This window comes from Columba livia, chromosome 27 (assembly GCF_036013475.1).
Source record: "Columba livia isolate bColLiv1 breed racing homer chromosome 27, bColLiv1.pat.W.v2, whole genome shotgun sequence".
Classification (NCBI taxonomy): domain Eukaryota; kingdom Metazoa; phylum Chordata; class Aves; order Columbiformes; family Columbidae; genus Columba; species Columba livia.
The window spans coordinates 3,435,624-3,451,585 of record NC_088628.1 but is presented as its reverse complement, the minus strand read 5'-3'; the positions used below and the strand labels follow the sequence as shown (position 1 = coordinate 3,451,585).

At 48.2% G+C, this 15,962-nt stretch overlaps 2 protein-coding genes across 6 annotated transcripts in view; one reads left to right on the top strand and one right to left on the bottom strand.

The window, feature by feature from the left end:
• LOC110355552 (killer cell lectin-like receptor subfamily F member 1) overlaps positions 1–15,962 on the bottom strand; it is a 201,229-nt gene that overhangs the window by 65,922 nt on the left and 119,345 nt on the right. The window lies entirely within an intron of this gene.
• The window catches only part of FBN3 (fibrillin 3), a 98,674-nt gene continuing 82,982 nt past the window's right edge, over positions 271–15,962 (top strand). Inside the window, exons 1-2 of one of the 5 annotated variants that reach the window (XM_065042615.1) lie at positions 271–448; positions 6,084–6,386. In XM_065042615.1, the coding sequence (XP_064898687.1) occupies positions 6,217–6,386 (170 nt within the window). In that variant the 5' untranslated portion in view covers positions 271–448; positions 6,084–6,216. Of the gene's footprint in view, positions 449–2,220; positions 2,427–3,387; positions 3,544–4,456; positions 4,633–5,823; positions 5,942–6,083; positions 6,387–15,962 lie in introns of those variants that run through there. The other 4 variants (XM_065042618.1, XM_013367468.3, XM_065042616.1 and 1 more) reach the window with 4 other exon arrangements.

Below are 15,962 nucleotides of genomic sequence, written 5' to 3'. Positions count from 1 at the left end.
GTGATGCCAACCCCACTGCAAGGGCATCCAAAATCATGGTGATTCCTCTGCCGGCTTGGAACCGAACCCTGCCAGCCTGAGCAGAGCCCTTTGCTGCCCAGCCTCCATCTCTTCTGTCCTTCACGAGTGAGCACAAAGTCCAGGCAATGACATGCAAAGGGCAAAACCAATGAGTAAGTGCCATCTGCTGCTCTGTGTTTGGCATTTCAGCAACTTTATTTAAGTGATCCCACTGCTCCTCACGCTTCTGAGCTTTTCCTTTGCAGAGCTTTCTGGGCCATGAAACAATCCAGCTGAGAAACATCAACTGTTCCACCACTTCTTGTTTCTCGGACGGCTAATGTGCATCCCAGTGTTGCCTGAAAGAATGAAGATTTTAGCTCCAGCTCCCTTGCCCATTCCCAGCTTGAGTGCTGCCATGAAGGTACATTGGGTGTGAACAGCAGAGGTAGGTTACACACTTTGGATATTCAGTTTACTCCTCCAGTTTCCCTGGGACCCAGGTAGACCCAGGAATGATTGGGCTGATTACATTATTGTGGATAAAAGCAACGTCAAAACACGCAGCAACCCAGGGGGAAAACAGATGGGGAGCCAGACAAACAAACCACGAGTGTTTGTAACTCCCTGTGGCCAGCAAGAAGGGGTTGATGGCAGGGAAATAAAGAACTGGTTGGAGGCTTGAATGAGACTTTGAAGGAGATCTTGCTGGGATGCCTGGATCCTGGGGCTTGCTGTGCCCTAATCACATGCAGCTGTGCAGAAAAGCCCTGCTCTAGAAAATCAGGGAGCTAAAAGCATTGTGTTTGTAGAGGTTTGCATATATTGGGGGGATTAAAATGCTTCTTAGCCCCCCAAACTGGAATGCAGGGGGAAAAAGTGAATATTTCCCTCTTGTGCTGGTTATTTGTAGGGCTGTATCCCACTGCAGCCCTCAGGAAATGTTAATTAAATGTGTTCTCTAGGATCAGATACGTGTAAATTAAGAGAGTGAGCGGATTGAGCAGGGTTCTACCTGGAGTGTTGTGTTCAGTTCTGGGCCCCTCAGGTCAGGAAAGAGATTGAAGTGCTGGAGCGGGTCCAGAGAAGAGCAACAAGACTGGGGAAGGGACTGGAACACAAGACCCATGGGGAGAGGCTGAGGGAGCTGGGCTTGTTTAGTCTGGAGAAGAGGAGGCTTAGAGCTGAGCTCAGCACTCTCCAGAACTACCTGAAGGGCAGTTCTAGCCAGGTGGGGATTGGGCTCTTCTCCCAGGCATCAGCAATAGGACAAGGGGCCATGGGCTTCAACTCTGCCAGGGGAAATTGAGGCTGGAGATGAGAAAGCAATTCTTTGCAGAGAGAGTGGTCAGGCATTGGAATGGCTGCCCAGGGAGGTGCTGGACTCACCGGCCCTGGAGGTTTTGAAACTGAGATTGGCCATGGCACTTAGTGCCATGATCTAGTCAATGGACTGGAGTTGGACCAAGGCTTGGACTGGGTGAGCTCTGAGGGCTTTTCCAACCCAGTCCGTTCTGTGTTTCTGTGTGATTCTATGATTGTGCCAGAGGTGAGACACAGGATAGCATCTGTTCTAAAGCACAAAGAACAGGCTTCACTACCCAGATACCCTAGACCCAAATAGAATCTAACTGGCATTACAAATGCTTTCCAGAAGTAAAGATTTGTGGTTGATGGAGCACCTGGAAAAGAAACAAGAAAGCTCCCCCATTTGTGTAATATCACCTGTTTTGGACACTGGAAAGTCTTTCTTTTTAGATAAGTGGTGTTGCAGTTAAATTTCTGGGAGCTTCTGCAAATACAACAAAGCCTCTGTGTGCATTTCTAGGTGCCTGAATACCTTTAACTATTCAGTGCTCACATAAGCAATGTGGTGATCACAATATAGGAATTAGCAAGGATTAAACTAGGCTCAAAAGGGAATCTTTTGCCTTGACCAGCTTTCAGTGCCCTCGAGAGGGAGGAAAATGCAGTTTCTTGCGCTTTCATTGCTGTTCTGCTCCATACAATGTCCCGGTTCTGCCATTCGCAAGCAGGTAAAGTCCAGGTTTATTTTAAACTGAAATAGGTGTTGCAGGATCAGGCCCAGGAAATAGTTTGTGTATCTCGTGAGGCTCTGCGGACGTGTTGACAGAGCTGCATTCCTTGCGATGCTCCATTATTGGCTGCCTGGGCAAACCAGCTCTGCCTTTTCCCTGTTAGTCCCCACAAGTTTGCTGTTAATTAGGCTGAGCATCATCCTGACTTCTATAAAGCTGGCGGGGGGTTGATTAGGAAGAGCAAAAAGAACAAAGGAGGCAGCGAGGACATTTCAAAGGGAGGCAGGAGGAGAAGGGACGATGGTCTCCCCGTCAGCGTGGGGCTCACCCTGGAATTTCTGCACCTCCGGGAGCTGCATTTGAGCCTCCTCGGCTGGGTGGAAGGAGGTAACGGAGCCCCGAGCCAGATGGTGGGATCACAAGGGGGGATTCGCCAAACGTGCGCGGCCGTTTGGTGCAAGAAACTTCTCTGGAGCTCTTTGAGCTGAAAAGCGGCTGGATTGGGGCTTTTTGGGGAGGCTTCTGGCACCCATGTGTCCACACTGGGGGACTCCAGCCCCGGAAAAGCTGCGGGTGTGCGGTGGCAGAGGGAGCTCAGATGGGGGGGCATGTGCATTTTATTATATATTATTTAAAGAAAAGCCATCAGTAATGATTCCTAAAGCAAAGAGGCAGAGGAAAGATTTTTTTGCACGAGGCTCAGAGCTGACATTCAAAGTTCTTCCTTAGAAGAAAGACTCAAAACTTCCTTTTAAGTATTTAAGTAAGTAATCTTACTTTTTAAAAAATATATATATTTCTTTGGAGAAAATGCTTCTAACTTCAAAGATCTCCTGTGGAGCCGAGGTGACTTTTGAGCATGAAGGTCCTGGGCTGGGTCACCTATGCTTCAAGCCATCTGTCTTTCCTTAATTGTTTCACATTAGTTGCACTAAGTATAGGAAAATGATCAGCGAGAAAAGTGCATTTACTTGAAATATTTTGTTGTTGTTGTTAACACAATATCATGAAGAAAACAAAATACAACAACAAAACAACTGAGGAATGAATCCCGAACTGCAAACTAATTTTCCCCAACTCTTTTGATGTGAAGTCGCTGTCACTAATGCCCTCCTGCCTCCCGCGGCTCCGACCCTAAATTTGGGACGAGCGCCCACTGCATCCAGCCGAAACGAAAAGCATTCCCTAATTAACCGCGCCAAACGAGCCCTGGGCCGGGAAGGTGATAATCATGTCTGCGTTCGGGAGGCTCTTGCTAAATAAACCCAACCTCTCCCCCAGCCCCTCCTTGAAGTTAAGAACTTTTGGCTGAAGAATGCGGTTGGGTTGTCCTCTCGCTACTCCCACTCCTCCTGCACCCCTTGGCCCTCCCCCTGGCCAATTTGGATCAGGCTGTACCTTTTCTTCTCTCCTTCAAGAGTGAGGGTTTTATTCCCTTCTTTTCTGCCCACATCTCCACTAAACAAAGGAGCTCTGGGCACATCACCAGTTCCAGGACGTAAAGGTATTTAAACAGTTTCAGACTAAATCCAGAGCGGCGTAGCTAAGAGCTGATTTATTTCTCTTTATCTGCCTAGTTATTTGTCTGCCTAATTGTATTTTATTGTGTTCTGCACATTTTTTTGTAATTGATTTAATTTGCACCCTCGCAGGCATGGGTTTGAAATGTCTTTCCTGACTCCCTCCAAACTTGAAAAATCAGTTTAAAAATCAGATTTAGCGATTGATTCTCTCTTTGCTTTCTCAGTGCGTTTCTTACAAGTGGTGTTCCATGCGATTTGTCAGGGCTGAAAGTCACTTTTAAGCCTCTTTTTTTTTAGCTTTTTAAACTGTCTTTTGCTGGCGCGAATGACTTTTCCATCCCCTCAGTAAGACTTGTGTGAGCGCTCTCCGAGTACGTGCCCGGTTATCGATCATTTGTCACGCTCCTCATTCCTCCGCGGGGAAACGGACGCATCCGGACTTTCTTCGCTTTAAATCTCCGCACCGAAGGCTGGGCATTGCTTGAAGTGCAAATGTTATTCTGATTTCTTTTTAGGGCTTCGTTTTCCATCTGGGCTCCACCTCGGGAGCTGGGGGAGCAGGGGAAGCTTCTCCTTTTGTCTTGCTGGAGAGAACAGGGTCCCAGGCTTGCCCGGCCGGGCGTGCGGAGCCGAGCGCGGAGCTGGGGGCTCAGGAAGGGCCGTTTCTTTGTCTCTGCTCCCAGCCCTTCCCACTCGTCTTACTCATTCACTTACATTTGAAATATTAGCCTGAAAAACGCGTGCCCTCCGGAGCTCGGTTTCCCAGCTGGGAGCAGGGCGGGGGGGTGAGGTTTTTTGGGTGTTTTTTTGTTTTGTTGGTTCGGACACATTTTGTGCCTTGTCTGGGCTGATTTTTTCTTTCTTTTTTGTGGTTTTTTTTGCCTGCTTTGGGGCTGGGCTGGAACGGGAAAAAGTGCTGCTGTGGGAAAGCAAGGGGGACAGTCAGGGGAGGCTCGGGGGCCCTGTCCCTCCCCACAGCAGCCGGTGCCTCTCGCCAAGTATTTCCAGCTCTGGGAGACCCGTGAGGATTCATTCCTTCCCTGAAGGAAACAAACTTTTTGGGGCTCGAGGTGAGAGATGCTTTCCGACCCTCCTGGCAGGAGGGGGAAGGAAGGGGCTCGCCGGCCCCGTTTGCACAGGCAGGGCTGGGAGATTTGGGGAATGGCGGAATGGGGGGGACGCGGGGCCTGTGGGGCGCGGGAGGAGGGGGTACAGGCTGTGGAGCGTGTTCCTCTCGCCGTGTTTTACAGAGAGTTTTCCTTGGGATTTTTGGTGTCTCCCACCCTCGGCCTGGCCTCCCGGCCCTGCCCGCCCTCAGCCCGGGGCCATTTGTCTCCTCACAGGCAGCACCGTGACTCCCGGGGGTTTTGCTGGGATCTGAACCCCCCACCCAGGGCTGTTTCCCTTTGCCACTCAGTGCCTGGAGATTCTCAGACACAGGACGGCTTTAAGGACTAAAATAAAGCTGCTTCAGGCAGGGACCTCAAGACCCCTCTGCCATGTCACCTCCCCCCCGGGGACACAGGAATTGTGCCTTTTTCCCCCCTGGAAGGGACCTTGTTCATCAGGATGGGCTTGCTCAGGGCAGAAGGTCGCTGGGGGGGTGAGGACATGCCCTGGAGTGATTTGAGGCCAAAGCCTGGATCAGTCCCAGCCCAGGGGACATCTCCCAGGCTCAGTTACTGGCAGAACTGGTCATGCTGGGCTCGCCCCCAAAGGGCGTCCACAATCTGAAGTGTGAGGGGTCTCCTTGCCACCTCCATTGACCCACTCCCTGCCCTGCACAGAAGCTTTGGACCCCATGTCATCCCCCTCCCCATGGCCTCTCATGCTCAGCAGCCTGTCCCAGCTTAGGGGCTCTTCTTCTGCCTCCCTCCACATTCTCTGTCCCTTCACCCCCCATGGAAACCAGGCTTAGCTTAATGGAGTGTGTCTTCACACTGAAGCCCCACCTCATGGTCTTCCATCTCACTCCAAACTGCTCCCCTTGGCCAGCTAGAATTACCAGGTGTCTGAGAGGCCGTTTTCCAACAACGGATTGACCTCCATGCCATGGCCCATCTGGACTATAATGTAGTAAAACAGAGCTGTGGGACTTGGGAAAGTGGTTCATAAATAGGATCCACTCATTCTTGAAGACATGGTCTCTTCTTGCTTTGTAGCCCTGCATCCCCTGTTGCGTCAGTGTCATAACCCACCGCCGTGGGCAGGCCCAGGACAGATGTGCTTTTGTCCCTCTTCATTTATCCATCAGGAGGGCAGGGAAACAGACGCAAGGGTAGAACTGTGACTCTTGGCGATCTTCTCATGGTTTCCAGCTCTTGGGAAGGCTTGTCAATGCTGTGGTGGAGAATGACAGCGTGAGCATGTTGGCTGCGAGTACGAGGAGCCAAACTCAGTGTGTCTATAGGACCCCATTGTATTAACTCCAGGGAGGCGCTGCCTGGGGTGATTTTAAAACAGCAAAAGCCCTTAAGAACACTTATATCTCTCTCTTTCTCTTTTCTCTGTTTACTTCTAGAAAGGGAACGGCAGGACGGCACCTCGGCACTTAGGGGCTGCTGCCAAAAACCATCCTCCACCGAGGCAGCAGGGACCCTCCAGCTGGAAGAAGCTTTCGGGGCAGCCAGGGCAATCGAGGAATCCGCGCCATCATGGGGGTGTTGTGGCTGGCCAGGTTCATGCTGGGATGTACAGCGGTTATGTATGTGGAACGAGCCCAGGGTCAATATGAAGGGGACTTGCATACCGACAGATTTGCAGGCTATGAGGAAAGACCGCCAGCAAACAGAGTGAGAAGAAGAGGCCAAGACAGTTTACGAGGGTAAGTTTAATGTTCTTTTCTATGTTACAAAGCAGAACTCGGTTTATTATCGTAGCACACAGAGACATGCTTGCAGAAATGTGTTTTCTATCCTTTCCTCGAGCTCAGGAAGGAGTCTGCTTTGCAGTAGGAGGAAAGCTCATGCCACAGGGGGACAACCAAGCAGAGTGGGAGCTGTGTGCTGAGCTCTGCTGCTTTGTGCAGGGGATCACAGCACCTCAGAGCTCACCCACCAGGGCTGGGAAGAGCCATTCCCCCCTCTGCCTGTTTGTGGGAGGGATGTCATGCATTTCCCTGCCGTGATGGCTGCGGCTGGGCGTTCCACTGTTGGCAGCAGGGATGCTGTCAACTCAGGTTTTGACCACGGGGTCACCTTTGTCTCTCTGCTGCCAGTCAGTGCTCTGGGCTCTATTGAGAGGTTATTGCCTCTGGTGGCTGCTTTTACGTGATGATTGTTGCTAAAGGAAAGGTGTCACGCTAAAGCCTTTGTTGTGAAGCATGATTGTGGCCTCATCTATAGACAAATGAGCGCAAGAGCTGGACCCGTGAGCATTTTCCACCTGAGGAGGGAGACAGGGCTCAGCTAGAAAATCCTGCAGCTCGTGCTGGAGCTCGGCTCTATTTGCATGCTTTCAAGATGGTTCCTGGCCGCGGCGTTGATCCTGGGTTATTTTAAGTCTGCCTGGCTGTAGTTCTTGGAAAGTGTTCCTGTGTTCAGTGGGCAGAATCGGAGCAGAACGTGATACACGCGCGAAGCCTGGGCCGTGCCAGAGCGCTCCGGCGCTTGCTGGGGAACGCTTCGTGAATGGGCTGGAGCGCCGCGCAGTCCGCCCAGACGGTCCGATGTGTTTGGGCTGGAGCCGGAGCGCAGAGCCGGGCCGAGGAGCTGCCAGGGGCAGGGCCCTGGGGCTGGCGGCGGCCGCGCTTGGGATTCCAACCTGCACGGCCGCTCCCTCCCGCTGCGGCGGGTTCGGAAAAGATGGACAGCGAGTGTCCCAGGGGTTTGCTCTTCTCAAAATGACCTTCCGAAAGCAGCCATTAGCTCACTCGCAAGTTAGGGACACCCTGTGTCACCCCCAATATGACCCATAAATGCTTTTGCTATGTTCCTCTCTTTGAGTCCATCATCCCTCAGATAAAACATCCCAAATCTGTATGACTAACGGAGATAAAGGCCATTCCTTGGAAAGGATGGGGTGACAGTCTACCGGATCTTGTTCATCCTGGCTGCCCAGGGCTGCATGTGTTTGATCACTGTGCTCGTAATGGGTATAGAAAGGATTGGAAGGAGTTGACATGTGCACCGATAATCACAGAATATTAGGGATTGGAAGGGACCTCGAAAGGTCATCTAGTCCAGTCCTGTCTCATGCAGCCCTGTGAAGAGAAAGGATGGGTAGAGCAAGGAAACGATGAGTGTTTCCATTCCCCACAGGACCTGAGAGAAGGTCACTGGTGTCCAGTGGTCTTATGGCACTCAGTGACTTAAGTGACCGGATCCTGTTTCCAAAAATTATTTACGGCTTAAATCCTTTTGACTCTTGGTTTGTCTGAAGGATCCAAATCCCAAGTGCAATTTAAAAATGAATCCCAGTTTCCCAAGTTAGAAATCACTTCTGAAAACCATTCTCTACTTTAAAGCCTCAGACGTGGCCCAGCATGTAAGTAAAGCAATGCCAAATTATCGGTTGTGTAAGTTCTCAGCGGCCACACAGTAAGTTTGGGGCAGGATCAGGATCAGACCTGAAGTGTCTGGCTCCCAGTCCCCTGCGGAGAGCTGAGGACCACACTGCTCCCTCCCTTTTCTCTTCTGCAGCAATTGCTGTAGGAAAAGAGAAAGAAATCCCCACTGGGCTACGTGCAAGGTCTGTTTAAGGAAGTCTGTGTGACTGTAATTTAAGTCGACTGAAGAATCATTGTTCCTTGGCCCTTGGGAGTCTTGTTTCGAGGGTGGGGATCGTGGTGGGCAGCAAAACGATGGCAAAACTCAGCGTGGCTGGAGCTCCTGCCCCCGGCGCTTCCCATGCTCTGTGTCAAGTGACCCTCACAGTCCCCAAGGTTTTGTGCCCAAACCTCTCCTTCAGGATTCCCAGCCCTTCAGCAGCCTCTCTCTCTTTTAAAATCTCTGTTTTACAAGCAGAGAAAACCACTTGAGATGAGGAGCCTACTGAAGAGTGACGTTTTGAGTAATGTTCTACTGGGCTTAGAAAGCAGCTACAGATGTCACCAGCTGCAGCGCTGGAGATGGGTCTGGCAGCCGGTGAAATCCATCTCCTGCAGAGCCACAGACCCAGGAATTTTTGCTGTAGATCCCCCCAAACAGTCCTAGTCCCTCATGCTCGTGCTCTGGCTTTAAACAGTTCTGTCGAGTTGCAGCTGTGGATCAACATCTTCCCTGACCCGAGTTTTGCTGCCTTAAGGTATTGGGATTCTTTGCTGCTGTGAATTTTAACCGAGTTGCGTACATTTGTTTGGGAAAATCAGATAAGTCCTAATTTAAGGTTTGGTTTACTCACAGACCAAAGAAATGAATAAACAGTGAGTTTTCTTGGTGGAACTTTGAGTGTAAAGGAAGGTTGTATTTTTCAATTTGGTGTTATTTTACAACACAGGCATGCAGGTGGCTTATCTTGACTACTGCAATTTGTGGAATCGTGTATTCTGTAATGCCGCACCTCTAAACACACATCTAAATCTCCAAACATGTTTACTGTGGTGTATATTTTAATAGCTCGTGGCACCATTTCAAATATTTGCTTTGGCACTTGCTTTCAAAGACCCACAACTTTCTTTTTTCAGAGAGATACACTGATTTCAGTTCAGCTTTCATCTGGAATACCTTTGGTTCTGAGACTTTCTTTGGTTCTGAGACTTCCTTTGGTTCTTAGGCTTGCCTGGAAGGAATTGAAATAGAACTGGAATTAAAATAGAGCAAAGCTTATCTGCATCACACGGGCCTGAACTGGCAGGTTCCCTGGTGCCACCACCCCCAACCGCTGCCCTCAACACTCTGGATTCTTTAAGAATGTCCAGAAGTTTCTATATTGTTCCGAAAGGAAGGAAACAGCAAACAGGCTTGCAGGATTTGCTGGGTAGATCTAAGGGTGGTGCAGAGTCCTCTTCTTTGTGGAAACCTTCTGCTCGGGGCTTCTGGATTCTCCATGGCTCTGTCTTATTCATTCCTTGAAATAATTTGTTTTCCAAGCACAAGTTTTGAAGAGTTTTCCTTTCATACATGATGCCGATATCTTCTATCCTGCCATTTGCAGATTGTTTTGCCCATGGCAGAAATACTTCTGCTCCCAGGTAGATTAGAGGACTCCAAGGACGACCATCTATCTCGACAATCTAGATGTGGCTTTTGCTCTACCTTTTATTCTTAAATGTGCCTCCTTCTCTCTTGGGTGGATGCAACCATGGATTCCCATCATCTCTAAATTGTGTTATATCATAATTTGGACAAGAAATTAGCATCACATGAGAAATGCACAAGGAGGTGCGACCCAGATGTCTTTATAGGGAAATTTTTACCAACTCTGGAAGAACCAAACACCCAAATATATTTGGTGCACGTTCCTTCATTTTCTCTTGAATATCTCCTACTCCTAGTACTAGTAACTTCTGTGGGAAAGTCTTGAGTAAGCCCAAACGCACAGAATATCTGCTCTCTTTTGGTGGCAAGTTATTTGCTGTGAAGTCTTAGTCAATTAGTACTAATAGAAATGCGCTCAATAACTTAATATCATAGAGACTGTAGTGAGAAACCGCTCTCAGGTAACTCCACCGTGACCAACACGAGCTCTTCTTGCTGATGCCTGGAGCGAACGGGCTGAGCGTGGGGACAGTTGTAGGTGTTCTCTTGGTAATGCAGGAGGAAAGGTTGTATATTTTTCTGCTGGAAACATATTTATCTAGAGCTCTGTTCCCACCCCAGTCTCCGTTAATGAAGGGAAAAGTATGAAGTAAATGCGAAGCATGAAATAAATGCAAAATAAACAAGCCCGTTATTCACCAGTGCTTTTACAAATAACAATAAAGTAATGTGGAGTGATAAATCACAGCCAAAGCCAAGATTTAATCTGTCCTTAAACTCATTAAAGTAGAGACAATTTAAAATGACCGTCTCCTGAAAGGAACAGCACTGACAAATCCATTTATGAGGCAGGATTTGAATGGGATTATTAGTTTAATGAACTACTGAACAGTTTCCAAGAGCAAGAATGTGTTTAACAAAGGGGAAAGAAAAGATGATTAGTGTGCAGCCAGCTGAGCTCTGTGCTGGCAGGAAGATTTCCTGTAAGTTCATGGCTGCCTGTTTTTTCAACTAAGAATAAAGGCTCAGCTATAGCCTGACTTTAAACACAACTAATTATGTCAAGCCCATTAATTATGAAATGGCCACTGCAATTGAGAAGATGGATGAAGAGAGGAGGTTTGGGGAGGTGTTTGCCGTACCTCTTCCATCGCTCTGACTTAGGCAAAAAGACAGAGGTGTCTAAATTAATTGTGGGGAATACGAGGAGTTTCCAAGTTGCTCTCCTGTAGATTTTTGACACCTTATTAGTTTCCAGCTCGACACTGGGGAATGGAGAGGAAAGGCACGTTGTGACTGCAAAAAACCAGCACAGGAGGAGCTGCTGGGATGTGGATGAACTCTCCATCCACCACCTTAAGCTTTGGGGCTGATTCTGCACCACACGGCACCAGTTTAAACTGGAGCTGATGCTGGGATGATGGTTAATGTCATGGGGAGATTGGACATACAGAGACGAGCTTCACCACTTGCGCGGTTTGCTTTGAGACGTGCACCAAGAGCACATGAGCATTGTGATCTGACTCCATCCCTGACGTTGCAGCCCCACAAACGTCTTAGTACAGGAATTACTAAAGGGTTTTTTGGACCAATTGTAATCTCCTTCCCTCTCACTTTACATTTATCAGAAACACGTGCTTTTGAAAAGAGCTGATGCCCAAAACACAACCAGCGCTGTCTGTTTCTTCGTGGTTCAAGCCCTGATTCTGTACCTGCTAAGTTCAAGCATAACATTTGAGTTGACTTCGTTGGAAGGAATTAGCCCTACGTGGGGGGTCAGCAAATCTTTTCTGCAGTGTTTCCATCCCTGCTACTCCTGTAAATTTAGTGAGATATATTGATTTCCTCCAAATCTCAGAAAGAAGTCCTTTAAATGCCTAAGCTCAGTTTTCATTCCTTAGAGAAAATTGTTTTCTTGACCTCAAAGTTGTAGGAAACTTCCTCAAAAATTAAATCCTCTTTAGAGTAAGAACCCAAGAGGCAGTGGAAGTGAAAATCACAGAATGGACTGGGTTGGAAAAGCCCTCAGGGATCATCCAGTCCAAGCCTTGGTCCAACTCCAGCCCATTGACTAGATCATGGCACTAAGTGCCATGGCCAATCTCAGTTTCAAAACCTCCAGGGCCGGTGAGTCCAGCACCTCCCTGGGCAGCCATTCCAATGCCTGACCACTCTCTCTGCAAAGAATTGCTTTCTAATCTCCAGCCTCAGTTTCCCCTGGCAGAGTTGAAGCCCATGGCCCCTTGTCCTATTGCTGATGCCTGGGAGAAGAGCCCAATCCCCACCTGGCTAGAACTGCCCTTCAGGTAGTTCTGGAGAGTGCTGAGCTCAGCTCTAAGCCTCCTCTTCTCCAGACTAAACAAGCCCAGCTCCCTCAGCCTCTCCCCATGGGTCTTGTGTTCAAGTCCCTTCCCCAGTCGTGTTGCTCTTCTCTGGACCTGCTCCAGCACTTCAATGTCTTTCCTGAGCTGAGGGGCCCAGAACTGACCACAACACTCCAGGTGTGGCCTCCCCAATGCAGAGCACAGGGGAAGGATCACTGCCCTTGTCCTGCTGACCACGCTCGTTTGGATACAGGACAGGATATGTCTCATCTCGTAACTTAATCCTGTAGCTGAGGTAGCCAGACCTTGTCCTGCTCATTGTGTGGGTGTTTGAGAAAAAGACCCTGTAACTGTGGTGATTTGAATACTTTAAAAAAAGCAAATTTGTGGGGTGTGTCACTAACTACACCAACTGAAACTACACACACATGTAGTCGAAGAGTAACAACAGGACTCCAGCACTTACTGGAAATCATTGTCTGAAATGGACTGTGCTGCCCACATCTTAGACTTAGATGATCATTGTAGGTTTCTTCCAGCAAAAATATTCTATTTTATTCTAAATAGCTTTTTTTTTTGCTTTTACAAGGCGGTGAAATGCGTGTTCATGGGTGCGTAGAGAGCTCTCTATCTTCAAGGAGGTGGCATCTCCACTTAGAAATAATGAGTAAGAACACGGCGGGGAAGAGCATGGTCAAACTCTAGCAAAGCTTTCTTGCCTTTTCCCTCCACATTCCTGCCCTGGGCTTACTAAAGCCAGGCTTAGAGTCAGCATCCATCACCTCAGTAAAGGTACAACCGGAGCCGCTGTCACTGTGACCCAGTCACTTCATGTCTTGGCTGCTTCCAGATCCACACATGAAAACCTTGATATTTATTCACAGAGCCAGAGATAAGATACTACAAAGAACAGAAGGACCAAAGTGAAGGCAGTAGTTGGAAACTTCTGACTTAAGACTCCCGTTCCTAAATTTTCCTTGTGTCTTGATTTATATCGTGAAATGGTTGATCTTGGACTTCTGGCCTAGACTGGTTTCTCTTGTTATTGGCAGAAAAAGAATGAAGGCAAATATTGGCATGGCAAAAGATTATCTGGCACAGAAGTTAATAGGTTATAGGGGTTTTGTTTGGAAGTTTTAAGAACTGGATTTGAAGTGTTGTTTTATTACAGAATTTAGGGGGATAAAAAAGAAAGGATGGAAGAGTTGTTAATGCTGCTTTCCAAATGGAAGTGTGAAGCAGTTCTTGGAAATCAGTTGCATTTTTAGTCTTTTTTCAAATGAAAGTCTTCTCTATGTTTCCTTGCTGGGTTTGCCTGGATAGGAACAGCTGGTTTCTCTGCTTTCTCATTTGCAAATTACTTATCAAACTGTGCATCGCATGAACATATATAGGCCTGGGGACGTAAGCAGTGAATGTACAGATAGCGTAGCCCTGGACTCATAAAACTGATAAATCACCAAAATAAATACTTGCAGTACTTCTGAGGGATCTTTGAAGTCAAGAATAGGAGGGCACAGATATGCTCCCCTTTAGGCCAGGGATCCAGAAGTCAGCATTGTTTCCAGTCTGTTCTCACGCCATGACACAATCCCGAATCCTCTGGGCGTGGAGGCGCGTTATGAAAACCACTATCACATTTGGCAGTGATTATTGTCCCCTGGTGATCTCCATTGAGGCCAAGGACGGGCGATTGCTGCAGTCGTGTTCCCCGCTTATTGCGAGAGATGGTCCACGGGGCCCAGCGCAGAATGGGGCTGAGATCAAAACCAAAACTAATCGTGAGCCATAGGAAAAATTTCCAGTTTGGATGGAGAGGTAGGATCATCATTCCTGGAAAAGCCATGTGCTTAAGTCATGCAAGACCAGAGAATGTAGTGATGATATCCATGTACATTCTTTTGATTTGATGCTTTGCACAGGCCTGAATTTCATGATAAGGGGAGGGCTGCAGGGGGGAGCAAATAATCTGAAAAGAAACCTCTGTCTTTTCACTAAAATATCTCTTCTGTGGATAGCAGGCAGCCCTCCTTCTTGCAGTATAAATCAGAAATCCTCATTAGCCTGCTGTTAGCTAAATTGCCATTGAGTTGATGAAATTACAGCAAAAGGTAACTGTGAATGGTCTGGGGAAATCTAGAGCAGGATTTGGGACAATGGCCATTCCTAAAGCTGGACTAGCAGAAGTGCTTTGAGAATTGGCCAGATCTGCTGCTAGATGGTTTGATTTCCTCATAAATATTTCTAAGCTGAAACTTGATGCAGGAAGAACCTGAAAAAAAGGGCCAGGGAGGGTAGTGACTATAAGTTTCCATTCACCCCATGTAAATTGTTGGAATTGCTGCACCCCAACCCGGATGTGTTTGTAGAGCAGAAGAGAGATTTTCATGTTGCTGAAGGTACCCAGAGAACAGAAAGAGAGAACTGAGACTGGTCAAGCTTAAGAGAATCCAAAAATTAGGAGATGATGCTGAAGCAGAAGTGGGTGAGCTGCTGGCTGTGCTTCTCCTCATCTAGCCCAGGATGTGGTTTCCTTCTGTTGTGGATTTCTCCTCCTCTGATGAATCCATCCCACCTATTTTGAGGACCGGTATCATGGATGAAGTCTCTTACCTCTCACTCATTAGGTTTGTCACTGGGTATAGTGAAGCTGTGGTGCTTCTCATCCTTAAACCACTGGGTGTTGATCCCATGTGCTGGTGGGAAAGTTGCTTCTCAGCCTTTTATCATAAAACACTGGGCTCCAGCCCTACTACGAGCCTGCACGGTTGTACTTTGGCAGGGCAGGAGGGTGGTTTTTACTGAGTGTTTTGTTTGAAACACTTGGAGAAAAAGGAATTTGTGCTTGGTCACTTGCCCGACTTACATCTGGGGCCTGGTAAGAGTGCACGCCGTGCTTCTGTTAACAAAGTCTTAGTTGACAGGATGAAGCGGGATGAATTTCTGAGCACGTCTACTCTGTAACCATGACTTGTTCTCATCATCCTAAAGAGCGCAGAAAAAACCTGCAAGAGGTGTAAAGGGCTGGCATCTCTGCCCTTCGCAAAAGACTCAAGCTGGTCCAGAAGATCGTTGCTCAGTGCAGCCAGAGCCTCTTAGCTCGGACTCCTTTTCCCGTTGAACAGGGAATATCTTGGAAAGTCGAGCTCAGGAGACAGTCACAGCACCGAGGAAGAAGTTTTAGCTTGTATCAAGGAGGGAAATAAAGAATGACTGTGATAAAGAAGGAAAAGGACCCCTGTGCCCAGCCCAGACATTTCCAAGCAGATGCAAAGAAAAGGATGAGCTGGGAGAAGCATCTTTGCCATGGAACATGCACCCAAATGGGCTAATTACAGCGTTACACGCTCAGGGCATCTCAATCACTGGGCAAAGGGCTCTACTTGGTGAGAAGAGCAGGAAATTGGCCCAAAGTAATGTACTATAATGAATTCTTGCTGAATTAATATGTTGAATCCCCTTGGATGAGGCCAGCGAGAAGGAGAACACGGGGAGTGAGGGAGCGATCTCTGTGCAGAGCGTCTTGCAGATCTCCCCCGGCCCTGGCAAGCCACCAGTTTTCATTCACTTCAGTCTTCCTTTAATTTAAGGAATGGAATTACCACTTCTGCAGGCCAGTGGGAACCGAGGTTCACTGATTGCTCATGACAGGGGAGACAAATCCCACTCCTGCTGTCTGGAAAGCACACGCCACGTGTAGCCAAGCGTTCGTTAGCTGGGGGTTTTGCTGCATGGCAGAAGTTCTGCTTACAGGACACTGCAGTTGTCACACAAATCATAGAATTTTCAATTGGAAGAGACCCTCAGAATCATCGAGTCCAACCATAACCCAACTCTGACACTAAACCTTGTCCCTGAGAACCTCATCTAAATGCCTCTTAAACCCCTCCAGGGATGGTGACTCCACCACTGCCCTGGGCAGCCTGTTCCAATGACCCA